The sequence below is a fragment of the Papilio machaon genome, chromosome 1, assembly GCF_912999745.1.
Source record: "Papilio machaon chromosome 1, ilPapMach1.1, whole genome shotgun sequence".
NCBI classification, from domain to species: Eukaryota; Metazoa; Arthropoda; class Insecta; order Lepidoptera; family Papilionidae; genus Papilio; species Papilio machaon.
In genome coordinates this window covers 3,264,749-3,285,535 of record NC_059986.1, presented here as the reverse complement: position 1 = coordinate 3,285,535, position 20,787 = coordinate 3,264,749, and the positions used below count along the sequence as shown (strand labels likewise).

Below are 20,787 nucleotides of genomic sequence, written 5' to 3'. Positions count from 1 at the left end.
AGACATCTCTATCATTTTCACGAAAAAAAACTGAGAGACACTAATATTACTTTTTTGAAACCATGTTTTGGTTTGAAATTAAGATTGTCTAAAAGATTAAAAACTACCATATTTATTTCTTATTGTGTTGTTTACTTTACGTCACTTCACGTAGACACGCAAACCGCAAAAAATACAAGATGACTATTCCCTTTGAATGAATAAACCTTTGTTGTTGATATAGTTATTGTTTTCCTGCATCTCGCACATTCATCTGAACCTTAATCAGTTTTCCTTCAAAGGGTTTTTCTTAGTTACATGTACATTCTTACCACAATTGTGAAGTATTTCCGTGGATTTCCACTCGAACACTCACACAAAAACATAATGTCATCCAAAGATTTAAAATAACAAAGATAGCGATATGTTCTGTACTAATGACTTATGTTTAATTAGTGGAAATCTACGTAAATAAATGATAAAATAGTCGCAGACCGATTGGTTCGGGGATGTACCGCAATATCGTTACTCATTCCCTTACTTACGAGTACTTCTTAATGGTAAGAAAACTAATTTGCAAAAGGTGAAATTGCAGAATTTGCAAAAGGTGAAATTGCAGACTTACCATCCCAGGTCATCCTAGGTTAAACATAGGTAACAATATGTTTTGATGGAAACCCGCGGTAAGGCATCTCTTTGTCCTAATTTAAAGAATAACACGACAAAAGATTCAGGACAAAGAAAACCGGGTTTGCGACCTTCCTTGAACTTAATTCTCGTTGATCAGCGAACCAGCATTAAAATATTCAAACTTTTATGCTGCTCGTAGTGGTCAAGCGCATTCCTACGCAGATGTGTTCCAGGTGATGTCATTGTGGGTAGAGTGCAGCGTGCCACATCTCTGCAACCTTTTATGTACCGCCTTTTCCCAAATTTGTGCATTGATAAGCGTCTCACATAATAAACCGTAATAAAGTTTGGATATAGTACTGTACAAGTAGTTTATGTCACAAAAGTCCGGACCAGGAAAGGGCAGCGCTAACTAAATAACAGAATCATAAATAACAAGTAAAGGTGGAGCATAACATAACGTACTATCAAAATTTCAATTATTATCGTATTAAATTAAACATAATTCCATATTCCGCGGCTAAATAACATTTTTTCGCAAAGTTTTCGTTTCACATATTTAGTACCAGCAAGTAGTAGTCAATGCTTAGGTATCTAAGGTTTATTTAAAAAAAATATTGGATAACATTATATTATGTCACATAAACGTACCGCGTACTTATGACCCTGCTGTATAAATTAACCCTGCAATTAGTTAGCAGATAAAACAAATCTGTACTCGGGTATTCCCACGTTATTGCAATACTAGGGTAAAGTTAATTAGTAAAAACAATATAGCTATTCGAATCAGGGCTTTTCATTATTAATCAATCCAGATATATTCCTAAAAGGGGTACGGATGCGACTCCTGGGTTCCACGGACGACAAACACAATTTAAAGAATGAATGAAGCAACAAGAGGTCATCGAAATCAGTAAAATTTAAAAGGGTATCTACAAAAAAAGCTTATATTTTATTTTAATTAGTTTTTAATGTTAGATATGTGACGATAGATAATATTACACATTTAATAAGCATATATTTTAGATAAATTAATTTCCATAAATTATGTTTTTGCATCTTTTAGTAGGCCACATATTCATAGTGTCATTTAAAGTAAAAAAATGTGACAAAGGTTCTACCGCCCGTCAAAGAATATTTATGTAAATAGAGAGCACGTAACATGTTGCAGTTCTAGCAGTTCCAGGACAGGTAGTAGATTCTATCCAGTTTAAAAGATTGTGTTATAGACATCTAAGTACTTTAATTATTTAAGGATCTTTCATTTTATTTGAGGAATTTTCATTTTATTGTTTTTATAAAGTATGTAAAGGTAAAGTATTGTACTCATGAGTATTTTGTATTTTGTGCTTTTTGTTTAAATACCATTTATATTTATTTACATATGTCATTTTACTATAAAATTAAAAAAAAATAACCAAATAATTGATTGACTTGAGTTGTAGTTGGAACATATGGCTTGTCTGTGATCAATTAATCTTAGGTTTTCCGCCCTTCCCCGCAGTGAGTTGGTCAATATATAGCTTGAAAGTTGCGAGGTCGCAATATTCGCTTACATTCGTTCCGCGGACACACCGCTTGCGCTTTGCAGTTAAAGAATAAAACATTTATAAAGGTAAATAAACAACGACACATATTTATTTCAGTGAATTGATATATTTTTATTTAAAAATAAACTTTTAAAATGTTCTTTAAAATATTGAAATGAATGGCATTCTTTTGAATTCAAAATTTAGTGATAACGTTCTATAACAACAATTTACTTCCGTTCCTTTCAATGTTAATACTGTCACTATTCAGAACATTTCCTTGCTAGATTTTATCATTCTAATCCATTACTAGCTGTGTATTTTTACTAGCTGTGTATTAAGACGAGCTAAGGACAATCTCTGAAGCTAACATTTTCTAATTTGAATCAATGCATTGATAAGAATTCGTGCTAACGAATGCTAATTCGTGCAATATTTTCGTACTTTGTTTGTTTTTAATGTAACACATACGTGCACTTCGTCGTAAGAGTCGAATTTTTAGTTACATCATTCCGTATACGGTAACCTGTCACAAAAAAGCGATGCAGAAAGTTAACAGAAATACAAAAAGAGACCATGACATACTTTCGTCAGTATAAAAATAATTTTGATTAATGTTAAATAATAGATAATTAAATGATTTTTCTATGTGTTACAGATGACTTTGTTCACTTATATTGCGGTGGCTGTGGCCGTACTGGCTTACGCTGATGGCTACTCCGTGGGTGCACCCGAGAGTGCCTGCAAAGACATGATCCCGAGACATCCCGTGCCAGCGCAAAAGACCGCAGCTCCGTACAAAATTACTACCAGCACTAAGGTAAAAGAAATATTTTTTTTTTATAAAAATGTTGTTACCTTACTTGATTATTTATCTATATAGTATAGTTTTCGAAAAATTATGAGAAAATAAAATTTAAACCTAATAATAAATTTTAAGATTTACCAATTAGATCTTGCACCTAATGCCACATTACATTGTAGATGTCTTTGCATGGTTATATATTTTGAAGGGTCAAAATAATTTGATTAAATATACATGTGTCTCGACAGTGGAATTCCAGGATAATCATAAACAAAGGCTAACAATAAAACAATCAAGAATTATTCTAATAACAGTCGAACACAAACACTATTGTACTCGTAATAAGCGTGTATAGGAAGTAATTGTGTGTGATTAGGTGGTGAGGGCCGGCACTCCGATGGAGGTCACAATATCTGGCAACAAGCCGTCTGACACTATGAGAGGCATCCTGCTGCAGGCGCGCAAGGGAGACGACATCGTGGGCACCTTCACCCTCGACCCCAATGACTCTTTCGCGCAGCTCCTCAACTGTGGAGCCCCAGGAGTAAGTAAAATAAAGAATGTATTTGGTTGCTTGTTCTACATAATCTAAAAACTTAACAGATTTAAAAAACTCTTATAGGAAACTTATTCGTAAGACAGTTTGATAGGCGATATTTTATTTGACGATTCTAATCATCGTAAAGAAATCGATTCGGTTTATTCTTGTTAATTAAAAATTCTATAAACCAATGTATTCTTGAATACGCACATTTTACTTGTAACCGTAAGTTTCTACTGCCAAACGCCTATACAAAACATATTGTTACCTCGTTTTTTTTAAACAGTTGCTTCGACCGTGGAAAACAACGGTTACATATGTTAAAAAATAATAATAACAGAAGGCTTAAACGATGGGCAGCGTTGTTTACCTTGTATTTTATTTCATATTCATACCTTGGGAAGCTTTTGAAATTTGTTTTAGTTTATTTGACCATGACCGCACGCATTTATCACTTTGATACCAAGCTATTAAAATATTTTTTAATAATTCATTACGCTCGTATTTTGTTGTTTATATGGAAGAAAAAACGTTCTTATTTTAAAATTATGACTACCGGTATTCATTTTGGTCGTCAAAAAAAGCTTTACTACCAATGTCATTGATACATTGTAAAAAAGCTACTTTCAAAAGTTCTGCGAAATTCAGAGAACTAAGTACTTAATGTGCCTATAGCAAAAGAATTGTTTGCTACCACGAAAACTAGAAAAAATCTATTGTCGTAAGGCCTTCGCTTCGTCATTTGCGCGCGCTTTTTTTCAATCAAGCAATCGTTTTTTTAGCGTTTGTTTAAACATAACAAACGAGTTCAATTTTTTTCCACATAGAAGTTACGCATTTACTGTTTATAAACAAAGAAAACTTAGTTTAACTTCCTTTACTCTTTATTAATCCCTTAAAGTTCACTTATTACCTAATAAATGAACTATGCGATTTTGGTATCATTATTATATATTTAGTATATTTAGTACTATGACTTCGTAACATAATATATACAGATATAGCACTAAATTAGGCATGTTTTATATAGAAAGGTCAAACTTTAAGGTCAGTCAAGGCTTAATAAAGGCATTATACGAAGGTCTATTTGACCCCGAAAAAAAAAGCTGAAGGCTATTCAATAATTAAATCATTGGTTGGACGTTTAATTCAATTTAAATTAAGTCAGATATCGATTTTAATAGAATACGTAAATATAATAATGTTGAGATTAGACTTTAATGTTCCGACAGATGCGCTTGAAAAATATTAACATTATGTTACAGTTACAACAATACGTCAATATGAGAACGGACAAATTACGACAAATTGTTTTAAATTTTGGTCTTCTTGTCACGTCGACGATATCATTTGTTCTAACACAAGAACTAAATATAATAAAGAGCCTAAAATACATATAGGTGAAATGTCAACTGAAATGAACAAACGAACAAACAAATTGAATAATTAGTAAGCCAATTGCTTGCAAGATTTTATAACACAGCAGCAATGCAGTGAAAGGACGAAATATAATTCTACCTATAAATACTATTGTGTAGGTAACTAACAATTAAGTATTTTGAAATTAATGTTTAAAACGTGAAATATCATAAAATTTGAAAGTTAAATACAAATTGACTATCGCGATTATTAAATTTGCACCGTTAAAATTTAAATTGTTTTAAAATATAAATTTATGATAATGAAAACTTTTAAAATGACAAATAGTTTGCGCAAGGCACTGCCTACGTACTATCATAAATCATTGTCGGGTCTTCGATGTAACCTCTCGTAACGAACCAAAGCCCAGCCTTGAGTGTCGCAACACACGCCGCTTTGCAAATCTGACATCTACCTAAATACCGAATACAGCTATTACGAGTATATTATTTCATACGACATGCAGCCTATAAAAACATAAAAAAATTGTTAATCGTCCTCTTTTAATCAATTCAGTAAACATATAAACAAAATTAAAGTCAATTCGTGTACATAATAAATTAATACAAGCTAAAAAATGCACCTAAATGGCCCAATTACAATAACAAAAGCTTGCAATTATTTTTCCGGTGAATGTGATTTGTGTAGAATTTTTAAAGCCATGTGTTAATCGAAAAAAAAGATGATAAAAAGGGTAATATTATCTTGTATGTTCCAATAACGTTTTTGCAACTTTATTGCATACAAATAATGATCCTTAATCATAGAAGTTGTTAGATAAACCTATTACAACTAATCCTTGACACAAATGACAATGTATATGTTAGCTTAAAAAACTAATATATTTTTGATTTAACTGATGCTATTAGTACCTTCTTAATTTAATTTTATATAGTTTACATGAGATCCAATTTAAATTGAAGAGAAACAAGCTTTTATGTCTTTTAAATTCATTCATTATCTGGGTTGTTTTTAAACGGTTGAGAGGTATGTTTATTTTGCACCTCTGTATTTATTTAAAATTGTCAAAACATTGATGATATTTTTGTTCATAGTGGTTAAGTACATTAGAAAATTACACAAAAATTTAAGAGCTGTTAAAATAACCTTATCAAGTAATAAACTAGGACTGTAACAAGGATTTCTACATGATAATTGTTTCCGTTTCTCCTCTGAGGTAACAAGTCGGTTACCTTAAAAGTCTTGCATGTCTTTGGTTAAATACCTACATACTGTACATGGGCTATGTGGTAGTTATATATTTCGTGAAAAAAGTCACACAATGCATACAAATATTTAGTCAACCTTATCACATAGGTGTTGCATTTGTAAGGCCAAGTTGACCGTTAGGTGGCGCTGCGTTGCCCAATTCGTTACGAAACTATAACATTCACCGAAGTTCAACTCTTTTTCAAACAATTGAATGTAGAAATGTAAAATAATCAAATGCGGTAATACATCGTAATGACTGTGCGACGAGCACGAATGTTTGTGACAATCGCCATCGTTAATTATGTCAAAATTAGTATAAGAGTTTTACAGTTTTAGTGTAATTTATGCTAAATAGAGACACTACAAATTTTAATATATTTTTTTTCGATGACGACACGATGGCGATTGTCCCAAATGTTGGTGCTATGTGCACTATAATATTCAAATGAGGTTCACTTTTCACAGTCAGAGAAAAACTTATAAAAATCATTTAGCTCATTTTTTTAGCTTTACTGGAATATCATAAAGAATGCGAAAAAACATTGACATTTTAAAATATTAATTAAATATTCCCTTTTTTTATACAGAATGCCATTACCCACAAGAAGCATGACGCCAATTTGGACAAACAAACGGCCACATTCACATGGACTCCGTCAGAAAACTTAGATGGTGAAATTAAGTTTAGGTAAGGCTTTATATCCGTAAACAAACACATTGTATACCTTATTGCTACGCAAGTAAGTTATCAGATAACAAAAAGAACACAGGGGAAAGTATAACTTAGTTACATATGCTAATAAGGGAAAGGGGAATGGACTCATCATTGCCTGACTTCGCAGTAGATATTTGTACAAATACAAAAGAGCTCCATGGAAGTCCTTTTATTCCTCCATGGAATTTATACTTCAGACTCCTTTTTCTGTGCGTTCTCCGTCGATAAAAGGTAGGCAACGCATCTGCCGTTGCGGATGTCTATGGAAAGCGGTCATTTCGCTATTTCGGTGAATTTAAGTGATCGCTCGCTCGTTTGCCACCTACTGATATAAAAAATAGACTCGTTTTTTTAATATTACTTATGTTTTTGTTTATTCCAGAGCCACGATTGCGTACAACGGTGCAGTTTTCTGGGTGGGCGTGGAGTCCGCTCCAGTCACCATCACTCACTAATTATTATCTAGATGTTAACTTACGTATAATTCGTATTTAAATTATGGTGATATCTCTTTGACTGTGAAATTTATTATTTTTTCTTAATTAAATCGTAATAACAAAAATAAAATGTTTTTTATTCATCTGATGAAGATCTTTTCGTATCGTTTAACACAATTTTATTTAAATTTTGTTTGAAGCAAGGTACGCTTACTTGCTTTTAATATTAATCATTTTATTTTAAATTTAAATAATAAGGATTCATAAAATAATAACAAATAAAACAACTGGTTTTATTTTTACAATGTTTTATTTTTCAATTTAGCACCTAGTAAATTTATTTTGAAGATCCTCTTACAAAAACTGATCCAAAAATGATGGATAGTTCAGGAACCAATTTGTGACTACTTATATAAACAAATTCAGTAATATCTATAATCAAATACTACGAAATAAAAAAAAAACTATTGTTTATTTGAGCCTCAAGAAATTAAACCAAATATTAAACTATTTGAACTTTTACATCGAAAAATTGTTACATACAAATATCTTATTTATAATTAAATATAATAACGAATTTATTCAATTAAATAAATATATAATGTACATAGATCTAATCTTGTTATTTTTGGAATTATCCAGAGACGGAATGATTTATAATGTATTTGCACTGGCATAAAATCATGTTGTGATAAATATGTCCAAATTTTCTTATCTCACAGTATTTATACGAAAAAAAAAAGTATTTTAAAACTGTAGACATTTTGGGTTTTTAAAAAAGCTATTGTTTTATAAACCTACATAATTCGGCAAGCATCTATAATAAATATATATAATAAACAAATATTACATTATTAATACAGTTGTATGAAATGTATTAAAAAATTTAATGGAAAATAGTAGTTACAAATTTCAGTGTAAATTTTATAAAACCTAATTATCTAAAATACATATAGCAATGGCAGTATTATGTGAACTAACCTAACATCTATGGAAGTTGAAACAATATACATGTATATGTATGTATGTATGAGAATTATCAATTTTATGACAGACATATAAAATGAAATCCGTTTGATTACAATCTCACTAAGCATATTATAAACAGCATTTAATTTATTGAATCCAATTACAGAAGTCTTTGTCATTAACGTTTACTATATAAAAGTATAGGAAACACTTAAATCCTATGCACAATTCCTTTCATAGTCAAAAGAGAGTGGACAGTATTGATGCATAGAATTTTTTTTATATAATGTTTTCATCAGAATTATTTACTACGTAATACACAAGAATAAAGTAAAAAAAACTGAGATTTTTCTATTTTTTTTTTAGTATTTTGTATTCTTGATACACTAAAAATAATTAAAGTTTGTCTCCAATCTGTATTTTATGAAAAATAAACTGCAATGTTACAAGGAATTGTGTTCATTAAACACTCAATTGATACAATTACCGTGTATTATGTTGACTCATTCTTACAAACTAACATTCAATCATAAGAACCAAGCAAAATAATATTTAAAAAAAAAGACTCTTTATGAACATTTGGAAGACAAAATATTTGAATAAATTTGAATAAAATTAAATTAAATTAGTTAAAATCAATTTTAACATTAAAGGGATCTAGCAATATTTATATTTAAAATATATAAAGATAGCCTACATAAATAATATTGTATTGTAGTAATAATATATAGTTGGTCACATTAAAAAAAAGTTATATCTGATATCTATACAAATATCTAATGGCATGAGTTTTTTGTGCAAGCATAGTCTAGAAATGGCAAGGTGATAAGATAGGATATGTTACATGTTACATATAGAATCAACTAAAAAATCTATAAAATCGTACAAGTATTAAATGTTTAATGTTAATTTTATTCTATTTTTTTAATAAAAGTAATAACAAAAATGTCTTCATTTTGTAACTTAAACATGTTGCAGATATTCTGGAATAATATTCTAAGCTTATTAGAGGAAATTTGTTTAAACACAATATTTTTGCTTGAAATGGAAAAAACAAAAACTTTGTTTTTTTTTAGTTACTTCTATTTAACTCAGTAAATTACTATTACGTATAAAGAATACTGATTTTATGAATACTAATTATATTAATATTAATAATATTTTGGCAAGGAAATAATAAACATAAAAAGCAATTCACAAAAATTACATTGTTATCCAAACTAAAGTTAGAAATCATTTGGTCAGGAAATAAATGCATTTCAATTCGATATTTTTAATATTAACATCACAGACACACCTGAATAAATAAATATATAATAAATTATAAGGTCTGAAGTTATCATTGGCTTTGTATAAAGTAACTTTGTCGTTTCAATCGTCTATACAAAGAGATATACTTCCCTGCAGCTGAAGTTCTGGGAACAACATACTGTTTACAGAAAAGTTTCGGATCCTGAGCCTTCTCAGAAAGTTCACCGCATTCTAGAGCTCTCAGGAATGCCAGCACAAATGTAAAACAATTATGTCTCTCTTCATTATATCTATGAGCTTCCCAAAGAGGACTAGAGCTTATCTGTAAAACATATTCAAAATTTAAAGTTCATTAAAGAAAATTTTAGAATAAATACTCAAAAAATATAATTAATAAATAAGTATACAAAATTACCCACCTTTAAGAGCACACTGTCCCATATTTCATTCCACAATTCGTCAAATTGTTCCAGCATCAGACACTGGTCCCAGTGTGCGCTGTTGTCACAGTTGCTCCATTCCTTTGTCACAGGGTCAACACCCCAAATGCCCTCCTCATTGAACTCAATGACACACCCGTGAGAGTTAGTGACCCCGATGTGCAAGTCTTGCGAATTGTAGTAGTCACTGAAACATGTTCAGCTTAACTTAAGCAATTATGATTAAAGGAAATGACTCAACATCAACACTTAAAATATCAATTTTCAAGAAAGAAATCTTTACTTACTTGAGAAAATCACCTTGAGTTGGCTTCATAACTATCGCCCTTGGATGTTGAGATGCTTTTACAAACGGATATGGAACTCTGAAATAGAAATAGGGCGCATAGCAACAAACTTTCTAGGTCGGTAATATGGTCTTTATTTAACGTAAAACGACTTACCGGAACGGTAGAAGCTTGTAGTCATATCGATCAAGTTTTTGTTTGCAAACTGGGCATTGTTCCGGAATAATAGTACAAAAAACTTTGTGATCACAATGGTGGAAACAAAGGATACCCGGATCCATATTAACACACAAAAAACACAATATTATCAATTAAACCTTTATAAATTTACTTATACAAATAATCTAAGGTTATTCAGGTCCACTTTAGTAATAAATCTTTTAGGATTATAAATGAATAATTGACAATATAATGGAACTAACAGTCGCTAACAATACCATTGTTCTACAATTCTACATCTTATTGCACCGTCCTAACTCGTTTGGCAGGACTTTTAAATACGTTCATAACCTGAACGAAAATGTAATTTTCAGCAAATTTATTTTTTTCTTCAATGAGTAGGTTAAACTTGTTACTGTGTTTTCTGTAATTTTTTATTCTATTATTTAGTTATTTAATCAATTTTGCCTTAAATACTTCATTATGCGTAAGATATTGCAATATTTTTAATTTTGACATAATAAATTTCTAGCAGTATTGGTTTTGAACGTACCTTTGAAGTTGCATCTGACATGACATTTGCCAACATATGATCAGGTTTACAACCTTTTCATTGGTTAGATTGAGATTAACTGTCTTTTGATTGGATGCAAATTAAAATTAAATATTGCTTAGAATGGCGGGAGAATTTAAAACTGACTTCAAAATCTGTGACAAACTAAGTAGTGACTAACTCATAGCTAAATATTTTTATCAATGTATGACTTTACCTAAAATGAAATAACATAAAAATGTTATTCAAATCATTTGTATACTAATTTTTAATATAAGTATTGTTTAATTAATAGAAGGTACTTCTTAAGCGTATAAAAAATTGTAACCAGCAATCATTTAAATTCTGAAACAATTTTAAAGGTTAGGTTATTTAGAGTTCAATGAATGCTCTGTACATTAGGATTTGGTCAATAAATTGTGTGTCGGTGTGTATTGTGTGTTTACAGGTTGCCATAGCAACGATTGAATTGGTAACCACACCTCGACCGTGAGACCTAGTTTATACTTGTGCCGAGTTTTGGACACATCGTGTGGCTTAACATAGAGCCTAACTTAACGTTTTTATATAGTGAAATTGGAATAATATATGTTGTAAAATGTACTTAGCAGTGATTAAAGCGTAATTATATATGATAATAGAAAACAGAAGAAGTAATGTGAATGAAATTTGTTGTTTAATATGCCACAATGTTTCTTAAATATGATTTAGAATTTCGAGCGTTGTGTTGGACGCTAGCACTTATACCAGTGGTGTCTGCCGGCATCGCTTGCCTCAGCAACCCGTGTCTGCACGGCATATGTATTGATGATCTCAACAGGTAATTATTTTTGCACTACATATTAAGTACAACTTTTTTTGTATATCTTGCAATCGAACTATGACAATTGTTATAGGTAACAGCTTAACATAAGGAGCATATTCTGACATAAAATGTCATAAATTACAATTTATGAGTCACCAAGGGTTGTGGAACCCTTCCCTGTAAGTAGGTCATCGTCTAATTGACTCATTTATAAATTGATTCTTTATAGACCTTTATGTGTATAAATATTATAAAGATAATGAAAAGATTCGATAATGAGTGTTAATACCTATGTAATAATTGGTAGGTACTTGTAATATTTAACTTTAATTTTTGTAACCGCTAAAGTTGTGTTTTTTTTATAATTCCGGCATTTTTATGCCAAGAATTCTCATCCGTTTATGCCATGTCGTATTACAATTAAAAAAAAATGTGTAAAGTTTAACGCTGGCAACTTAAAATATTATTGAGGTCAATCAACTTATAAAGAAAATTTGATTACTGGGGAGGATAGAGCGCGCAAATCTGAATCACTTGCAATGTTACATAGTTGGTTGTAGTACATCCACATGTGTTTATCCAATCCAAGCAGTGTAAGATAAATTCTCAAATATAAAATTTAATTAAGAGTACTCTCATTTTGTTTGTCCAAATGTGACGAAGTACTTTCAGTGGATAATCTATAGGTATATTTGAGGGTGTTAACAATACAATTTAGTAGTTACTTTGTAACCAAAGAATCCGAGATAGTGCGGTACGCGTTGTAACTTTAGAACAACTTTGGTGTAACTTAATACAGGATTATCCGGGTATATATCAATACAATGACTTAATGTTCCCGTGTTGGAAGCGTCATATTGAATCAATACACAAATAATGTTGTACACAAAATTAAAGACTATTTCAGTCTTTCTAACCAAGTTTCTGTTAGCAGTTGTACACAACATCGTAACCTATAGGTACAAAATAGACCTGACACTAAACTTGTTTTTTTTATCGCACTAATCTCAGGTCCTACCAATAACTGATTAAGGTTAGGTTAAATTGTTATGTTTCAGCACGTACATGTGCTACTGCATAGACGGGTACACGGGTGTGCACTGCCAGACTAACTGGGACGAATGCTGGTCGGACCCCTGCCAGCATGGTGGCACTTGCCTCGATGGCATCGCCTCCTACAACTGCACCTGTCCTGAAGGATTCATCGGTAAATATCAAATATCTACATAAGTAATGTTGTATAAAAATCTTTGGTAATCAAACAAAAAAAACCCGATGTACCTCTATAACACTCAGTAGAAAAATACGAATTGAACGACAACTCTCTCGTCAAAATCGGTTTACACTACATGACAGGACAGACAAACCCACATACATGAAACATACATCGCGCCAAAAATATTACCAGTACCAGAATCCTGTGTCAGTCGGGTTGTAATCATACTGTTTCCGTATTCAAGGTGATAATTGCGAGACGAATTTCAACGAATGTGAATCAAACCCATGTCTCAACAACGGCACATGTATTGACATGACGAATGAGTATATCTGCCACTGCGTGCCCGGCTTCTCCGGCGAACATTGCGAGGTGGACGCCGCGGTGTGCGACGGCGATGAGGTGCGCTGTCACAACGGCGGACAGTGTGTCGAAGGACCTGGATACAAATTTTACTGCAGGTGCTCGCCAGGTCAGTGTGATATTATTTTTGTCAACGTCCAGCTACTGCTTAGTATCTTTTAGAGTCACCGTAACATCCAGTTTTGTGGAATTTATCTGTCTTTATATTTTTTTTTTTGCCTACTTATCGTCATTAAAAATACTAGTTATATAACAGTTCTGACTATCCAAGTTACACAGAAAATTGAATAATATTGATGGTCTGATTGGCACCAAGATTCTGATTGTGGTTTCTGAGTCGCTTTCGTGATTCACTTTTTATTTTTGACACATTTTAATGTTTGTCTCTGAGTACAGGCTGGGCGGGTAAGTTCTGTGAAGATCAAATAGACGAATGCGAATCCAATCCATGTCAAAATGGAGGAATGTGTATTGATATACACGCGGATTACATGTGTGCATGTGCTTATGGTAAGTAATTACAGTTTATGGAATAATAGACTTTAAATTGAGGAGTCTGAGTTTTAGGTTTGCTAAACTCTATGTTTGCAGGATTCACAGGTAAAAGTTGCGAAGTTCAGATAGAGTTTTGCGATGAAAATTCTTGCAGCAATGATGCTCTGTGTGTTGTGGAAGACGGCATTAGAGTTTGTTATTGTGTACCTGACTACCACGGAGAAAGATGCGAACTGCAGTACGACGAATGTTTACTAGGACCAAGGTGTGATGAAAGCAATTTCCGTCATCAAATACTTGTAGGAACACTCATCATCATCACTGTTTTATATTTAATTTCATTTACAGATGTATGAATGGCGGTACTTGTATAGATGGAGTTGATAACTTTACCTGTTCTTGTCCACCAAATCTTACTGGCACCTTATGCGAATGTCTAATTATAAACGAGGATCATATTGATTGTGAATACGTTAGTCCTACGCCATTATACAATACTACTACAGTATTGGTGCTCACTACAAATGCTGAAAAAATAACTACAGAGGTTACTTCAACAATCGCAACAACGACTAACAACTATACTTCGAATGAATTGACATCTCAAAGTGAACCGTGGACTACTTCTACAATATTTGATTTTACATCAACGACAGAAGCAGTATCGCAAACAGTAAGTGAAAAAATAAGCAGAGAAGAAACCACTACACTATCGTATTCAAATTCATCTGAAACAGAAGAAACAACCACAAGCACTACTGAAGTTTTTACATTAGAACAACAGACACAAAAAACTATAAGTGTTGAAGATTCTAAAACAGAAAGCTCGTGTAAAGACAATTGTGATAAACTAACAACACCCACTACTTTAACCACTTCAAGTGAATTTGAAACCACATTTTTAAACAATCAAACGACATCAATAGCAGTTACATATCCTACAAAAGTAACTATTGAATTCCAAAATCAAACTAGTACTGAATTAACAACTACTTTAACTTCTACGGAATCTACGACTAAAACTACGATTGAAGATGTAACGATTACAGACCACAAAATAGATACTACAGAAAAAATGTTCACAGATGTTCCTACAGAATATTCATCAACGGATACTTCTCCGACATATACAATTGAATCTGTTGAAACTACAACATATTTTGATAAAACAACTCAAGTATATACTACAGTACAATCAGAGTGTAGCGATGCCGTCTGCAACAACCGCGGCAGCTGTGCCAACACTATACACGGCATTAGAGTAAGTAAGGACTTCTAAAGCTTCTACAAAACTTATGGTATTTTAATTATTTGTAACAGTTAAACAATTTTCAATCTATTTGTTATTTTAAGTGTCATTGCTTATTCAACTATGGAGGAAGATTCTGTGAAGAGAAGATAAAAATAACAACTGCTGCTTTCGGAGGGAATTCATACATAGTGCATCGTTTAAATAACACTACATCAATTAGTATTGAATTTAGTGCAAAAACTTTAATCACCGATGGGCACATAATGCACGTAGATATAGCTAAAGGGGCATATATGGAGTTATTTTTAAATTCAGGACTACTAAAGTTTAAATTTTCTTGCGGTTATCAAACAATGCTATTAAGTGAACTGAAAACTTATGTCAACAAAGGATATGCAATGAAAATAGAAACAAGGTAAGTTAGAACTATTAATGATGATGTACGAGTTTTATTTTTAATATCCTCAATTCTATTCTCACCGTTTTCAGATTAGATTTATATTTAAATCAGCAACAATGTAATGCAACTCTGCATTTAAATGACACAGTCGCAATGAGCGGTGGACAGATTGCTAACATAAGTATAGTAGACCAAAATATTATACTATATTTTGGCATTGTACCAGACAGTAATTATACCAACAATAAACCTTTTATTGGATGCATTAAAGATTTGAAGGTAACTAAATAAAATTTAGAGCAACGATGGCTCAGGGGTTGAGCACTTGACTTGCAATCTGCAGGTCCTGGGTTTGAATCCCGCTATGTACTAATGTGTTTTTCGATTTACATATGTACATTTATCCCACGTTTTGACGGTGAAGGAAAACATCGTGATGCTGCATATATCTGAGAAGAAGTTCAAAGATAAGTGTGAAGTCAACCCACACTTGGCCAGCGTGGCTGACTATGGTCTAGTCATCCTTAACTATGTGACTAGGCCATAGTCTGTGTAGTGAGCTGATGATGATTGAAGTAAAATTTAATAAATGAAGTACATAATTGTTTAGAAATCAATAAAGAATTTAAATTCAAAGAAATCCAACTATATCTGATTAATGTTGTTCTGAGTAGATACGTAATTCATAAACATCACAAGAATTGCTTCTTCCAAAGATGCTTTTGTTATCTGTTTCTATAAAGGTAAATAACAAGAGTCGGGAGATATTTGGTGAAGCATTTAATGCTGGCGAAGTGACAGAATGTTCATCTCTGTCGTGCTTGTCTGGGCCCTGTCTCAATGGTGGAACTTGCAATGACCAAGGTGATGGTTACTCTTGCTCTTGTGCTAATGGGTATGTTAGCTATCTCTTAATTTGTAATTTTACCATTGAATTGTACCATTTTATTCCTAATACCTAACTAATTTTATTATTTTTATAGTTGGATGGGTGAGAACTGTAAGCAGTCGATCTGTGAGCACAACCCGTGTGAGTCGGGAGGAAGCTGCGTCAGGTACCCGGGGAGTGGCTTCCTCTGCCTCTGTCCCTACGGCAAACACGGCATCTTTTGCGAATATAGTAAGAGATTCCTATTTACACCGATACGAAAATTTAGCAATATATAATCCAATTGAGTCCTTTTCTAACGCTAGTAATTATAGACGATATTTTTCTTTTAAAATACAAGACAATTTAGGTATTCGTGTTGTCTTTTTCTGTCAGATGTTGAGATAACCCGACCGTCATTAGCACCGATCGCCCCCGGCGTGTCTTCGTACCTCGTGTACCCGCTGTCGGCGGCTGCGCTCAGCTCGGAGCGCTTCGAGCTGCGGCTGCGCTTCCAGACCGCCGACATGGACCAGATCGCGCTGCTCGCCTTCGTGGGACAGAGCGGCCGGCACGGCCCGCGCTCGCACCATCTCGCAGTCACCTTCGTCAAGGGCTATCTCATGCTCACCTGGAATATGGGCAGCGGTAACAAAATATTAAAATTTATTTAAATGCATTTTTTAAATCCTGACGTAATAAATTGTATGTGGTCGAATTAGGTCCTCGTCGGGTGTTCACATCGCGCGCGGTGGGCGTGCGGCGCGGCGGGCACGCGGTGCGCGTGTGGCGGCGCGGGCGCAGCGCCGGCATCAGCGTAGATGGTCGCCACAACGTCTCCGGCAACGCGCCCGCCCCGCCTCAGCACGACAAGATGACCCTACTGCCTTATTTATACATAGGTGTACCTTACTCTTAGCTAACAGATGTCTGCTGGACATAACCTAACCGTGTTTCATCTTACTTTGACGACGATCAGGTGGTCATCCGTCGTTTAACTTCGCGGAGTTGCCGCACGACCTGCCGCTGCACAGCGGATGGCGCGGCTGTGTGTGGGACGTAGGCGGGCAGGCGGCGGGGGGGCGCCCGGCGGCAGGTCGCGGCGTGGGTCAGTGCGGTGTTGCACAGTGTACCGCCAGCTCCTGCAACGCACCTCGGGGACTCTGTATACACTCGCCCGCTACTTACGGGTCAGTTATATCCGATAGGAAGTTAGAAATCTAGGGTTATGAACAGATGGGCATAATAAGATTTTAAAGCTATAGGATACAAACAGTTGATTCATCATAAATGCAGATGTATCTGTAACGAGGGCTGGTTCGGGCCGACATGCAGTAGCGCGCAGCCGGTGTGCGGGCCGCGCTCTCACTGCCGCGGCATTTGTGTGCTCGGCGGAGACGGGGGTGCTCATTGCGACTGCCCCTACGGCTTGACTGGCGAGAACTGTGAACAAGGTCAGTGTGGCTTAAATTTATTATCATGTTATTATGACTTTCCACAGCATCAATCCTCCACTTGATAAGTTTAATATTGATATCTTTTTCAGAGGTGATTCCCATAGACGTAATGTTCAGCGGCGTGAGATCTTACCTGCGGCTGCAACCGCGGTCGATATCCAGCGTCAGTTTGTCTCTGGAAGCGGAGATCAAGCCGGACAAGGAGCGCGGCTTGCTCATACTGGTGCAAACGCCACACTTCTACACGGCGCTATCATTGCAAGGCGGTCTACTGGAATACCGATGGACAGGTGATATAAAAGAACAACGAGTATACTTTTTAGCCGACTTCAAAAAGAAGGAGGTTATCAATTCTACTGGTTTTTTTTTGTGTGTTACCGCAATGCTCTGCCCCTGGTGCTTCGATTTTGATAAAAAAATATTTTAATCGCAAGGAAGTACTTGCAGATGGGTCTCATTTTTTTTATTTTTTTTAAATTACTAGAAGACTAGTAGAATTTACATTGGTAAATTTCATAAGCATTGTATGAAAAGTCCACGGCTTTCCCCACCATGATGATTTATTTCTCACAGTGTATTCTAATATTTAACGTATGTTGTTGTATTATTTGCAGATCGTCTGTCGGGGCTGACGTCGCTGGTGCGCAGCGGCGTGGTGGCGTCGTTGCGGCGGTGGCAACGCGTGCGCGCCGGCCGGTACGCCGCACGCCTCTACGTGTGGGTGGACGGCGCACTCAGCACTGAGCCAATGCTCGCACACACATACCCTCACACCGCCAGCGACGCCGATATACTCATAGGTAACTACTTGATTACAACTGGTAAGGATTACAGTTTGTAAGGACTCGAGGTATTCTTGTTCCCTACTGTCAGCCAAAGAAGTCCTAAAATTGAACAGTTTGGGCAATAATTATAAATCTTAAGGTGCACTCTAGATTGTTACATGTTTACTCAGGTGGTGCGCAAGATTTATCAACGGTGCCGTTCGACGCAATGTCGGGACCTTCCGAGTCGTATTCTGGCTGCATCAGAAACCTGCACGTCAACAACGTTCCCTTGCCGTTGGACCAACAGAACATACGAGGTGGGTCTATGTGACTGTAATTTTAGAAACTCTTACAATTATTTCAATTTCAGTTAAGGCTTTCAATTCTGCCCATTATTAGTTTAGTCTTCGGTTTAGTAAATGTTAGAACAATGTCATATGTCAAATTATTCAAACTTTCGTGAGACATTATCATTAACTTATATAGGAACGTCCAAAACACTCACATGCATATGTCCGGTGTCGGCACCGACTACAATAGTTTCAGTGAGCGACGGGCCGCGTCCGCGAAATAATACCAGTCCCACTCACCCTGATGAAGGGCCCCCGATGGGCTCCAAACTAGTCGGTGCCGACACCGGACATATGTACGTGAGTGTTTTAGCCGTTCCTATATAAGTTAATGTCATATGTCTATGGAGGGTTTTACTTACATCTACATGATAGATGGTCGTAATGTGGGCGCGTGTGGGGGCGCTGTGTGCGAGGGTGGGCGCTGTCGGCGCGCCGCGTGTGACCCGGCCCGTTGTCGCGCACCACACGGTCACTGTCGGCGGTCGCGTTGCGTCTGTACCGCGGGTCGGGCCGGAGAACATTGCCAGACACGTCTGTATTGTTAAATATTGAAATTGTTTTATGATAACTTTGTATTGTAAGATGTCTTTATCGAAATGTTCTTGTTCAGTTATTAATATAACGATTCCGCAATTCGGCGGTGATTCGTTGTTGTCAATACCAACGCGACAGTCGAGGTCTCGCGAGCAGCGCCTCGCCGCCATCTCCACACATCTTGCACTCAACTTCACCACTGCAGAACCTAATGGACTGCTGCTGTGGATCCATATGATAAATATAACGGTATTTATATAGTTCAGTATGTGATTTAAGTATATAGATGGAATTATCCAGACATCTTTATAACTAGAAATAAATGTAAAATAAAAAATGAGTTGTTTCCTATTAATAACTTTTGTTGTTACCAGGATGTTGAATATCTAGGGATAGGTATGGAAAATGGATACATAAAATTGGTTTGGTCCTTGCATTGTGACGTCACAGAGGTGGTGAAACAAAATGAAAAATCTTTACCAATTCGACCTCGAAGATTTTCAAGAATTCTGCCAAACGCCGGCTTTCTAGCTGATGGAGATTGGCACAAAATTGTACTGGAGTTCGGAAAAAATATCACATTAACTGTTGATAAACGACTGGCATTCATAGAGGAGTCTTGTGAAAGAGACCTGAATAATAATGTAGACATGTTTATAGGTAGGTAACATTTTATTTGGTAATACAAACGTTAGCTTCATAATATATAAATATTATTAAAATTGGAGTGTCTGTATGTAATATCGAAAAAATGTCATATTTCGTATCCAAGAGGTGGATAATGAAAAACTAATTTCTAAAAATTCTGTCAGCAAGACCGCGTTTTTTCCTGATAATCTCAGGAACGGTAAGACCGAATTCGATGGAACTTTCACTGGAAGGTAGCTGATGCATGCAGACATAATATAGGATACTTTTTTTTTAATTCTGCATTGACGAAGTTGCGGACGACCCTTAATTATTTAATAAAATTTTACTATGTTCGCTACTCGATACAAAACAATGTAACTAATGTCCTTAACTTTCTAAATAAAGTTAATGATATATTTCTAATAAAAAGTTTCCTGTACGCAGGTGGAGTTAACGAAGAAGATAATCCAACTGTGAAAAAGATATTTCCGCAAAACTTCAGAGGTTGCATAGATCAGATATCAACCCGCGAAGAATCCTTCATTACTGACTACTCTGAGTTCTACAGCGAGAACGTTAACTCGTGCCAACTGTTCCCAAATAATTAATTTCATAAACATGCCATAAACTTTAGATAGATAACCTATAGATGGAATGTTTCATACAAGTTTGTCGAGACTGAGGTTACCCCAACAAAAAGCCTCCGGAGGCCTTTTTTCGA

The 20,787-nt window shown here is 34.7% G+C and overlaps 3 protein-coding genes across 3 annotated transcripts; 2 read left to right on the top strand and 1 right to left on the bottom strand.

Annotated features, from left to right (window-relative positions):
• Positions 1-2,127: 2,127 nt before the first annotated feature.
• On the top strand, positions 2,128-7,358 carry LOC106714193 (putative defense protein Hdd11). Its single transcript, XM_045677819.1, has 5 exons — positions 2,128-2,224; positions 2,797-2,958; positions 3,320-3,487; positions 6,703-6,803; positions 7,213-7,358. The coding sequence occupies exons 2-5, from the start codon at positions 2,797-2,799 to the stop codon at positions 7,283-7,285; spliced, it is 504 nt and encodes a 167-aa protein (XP_045533775.1). The 5' UTR covers positions 2,128-2,224; the 3' UTR covers positions 7,286-7,358.
• A 2,124-nt stretch (positions 7,359-9,482) lies between these two features.
• LOC106714243 (MKRN2 opposite strand protein) lies at positions 9,483-10,669 on the bottom strand. Its single transcript, XM_014507226.2, has 4 exons — positions 10,371-10,669; positions 10,215-10,292; positions 9,907-10,114; positions 9,483-9,809 (listed from the first exon to the last, which is right to left on the bottom strand). The coding sequence occupies exons 1-4, from the start codon at positions 10,493-10,495 to the stop codon at positions 9,576-9,578; spliced, it is 645 nt and encodes a 214-aa protein (XP_014362712.2). The 5' UTR covers positions 10,496-10,669; the 3' UTR covers positions 9,483-9,575.
• A 928-nt stretch (positions 10,670-11,597) lies between these two features.
• On the top strand, positions 11,598-20,762 carry LOC106714192 (protein eyes shut). Its single transcript, XM_045679922.1, has 20 exons — positions 11,598-11,746; positions 12,790-12,938; positions 13,192-13,419; positions 13,707-13,820; positions 13,902-14,070; positions 14,154-15,066; positions 15,159-15,472; positions 15,547-15,736; positions 16,201-16,352; positions 16,441-16,577; positions 16,722-16,973; positions 17,048-17,227; positions 17,305-17,515; positions 17,622-17,779; positions 17,872-18,072; positions 18,397-18,582; positions 18,738-18,866; positions 19,513-19,685; positions 19,811-20,096; positions 20,511-20,762. Exons 1-20 carry the CDS (start codon positions 11,616-11,618, stop codon positions 20,672-20,674), a joined length of 4,437 nt encoding a protein of 1,478 aa, XP_045535878.1. The 5' UTR covers positions 11,598-11,615; the 3' UTR covers positions 20,675-20,762.
• The last annotated feature ends 25 nt before the right edge of the window (positions 20,763-20,787 follow it).

Excerpts from the sequence above, each read along its gene's own strand:
- LOC106714243 (XM_014507226.2), bottom strand. The coding sequence starts at position 10,495 with ATGGATCCGGGTATCCTTTGTTTCCACCATTGTGATCACAAAGTTTTT. Across the intron at positions 10,293-10,370 it reads TACAAGCTTCTACCGTTCCG|AGTTCCATATCCGTTTGTAA; the intron begins GTAAGTCGTTTT and ends TTTCTATTTCAG. Across the intron at positions 10,115-10,214 it reads ACTCAAGGTGATTTTCTCAA|TGACTACTACAATTCGCAAG; the intron begins GTAAGTAAAGAT and ends AACATGTTTCAG.
- LOC106714193 (XM_045677819.1), top strand. The coding sequence starts at position 2,797 with ATGACTTTGTTCACTTATATTGCGGTGGCTGTGGCCGTACTGGCTTAC. Across the intron at positions 2,959-3,319 it reads AAATTACTACCAGCACTAAG|GTGGTGAGGGCCGGCACTCC; the intron begins GTAAAAGAAATA and ends GTGTGTGATTAG. Across the intron at positions 3,488-6,702 it reads TCAACTGTGGAGCCCCAGGA|AATGCCATTACCCACAAGAA; the intron begins GTAAGTAAAATA and ends TTTTTTATACAG.
- LOC106714192 (XM_045679922.1), top strand. The coding sequence starts at position 11,616 with ATGTTTCTTAAATATGATTTAGAATTTCGAGCGTTGTGTTGGACGCTA. Across the intron at positions 12,939-13,191 it reads CTGTCCTGAAGGATTCATCG|GTGATAATTGCGAGACGAAT; the intron begins GTAAATATCAAA and ends TCCGTATTCAAG. Across the intron at positions 20,097-20,510 it reads TAATGTAGACATGTTTATAG|GTGGAGTTAACGAAGAAGAT; the intron begins GTAGGTAACATT and ends TCCTGTACGCAG.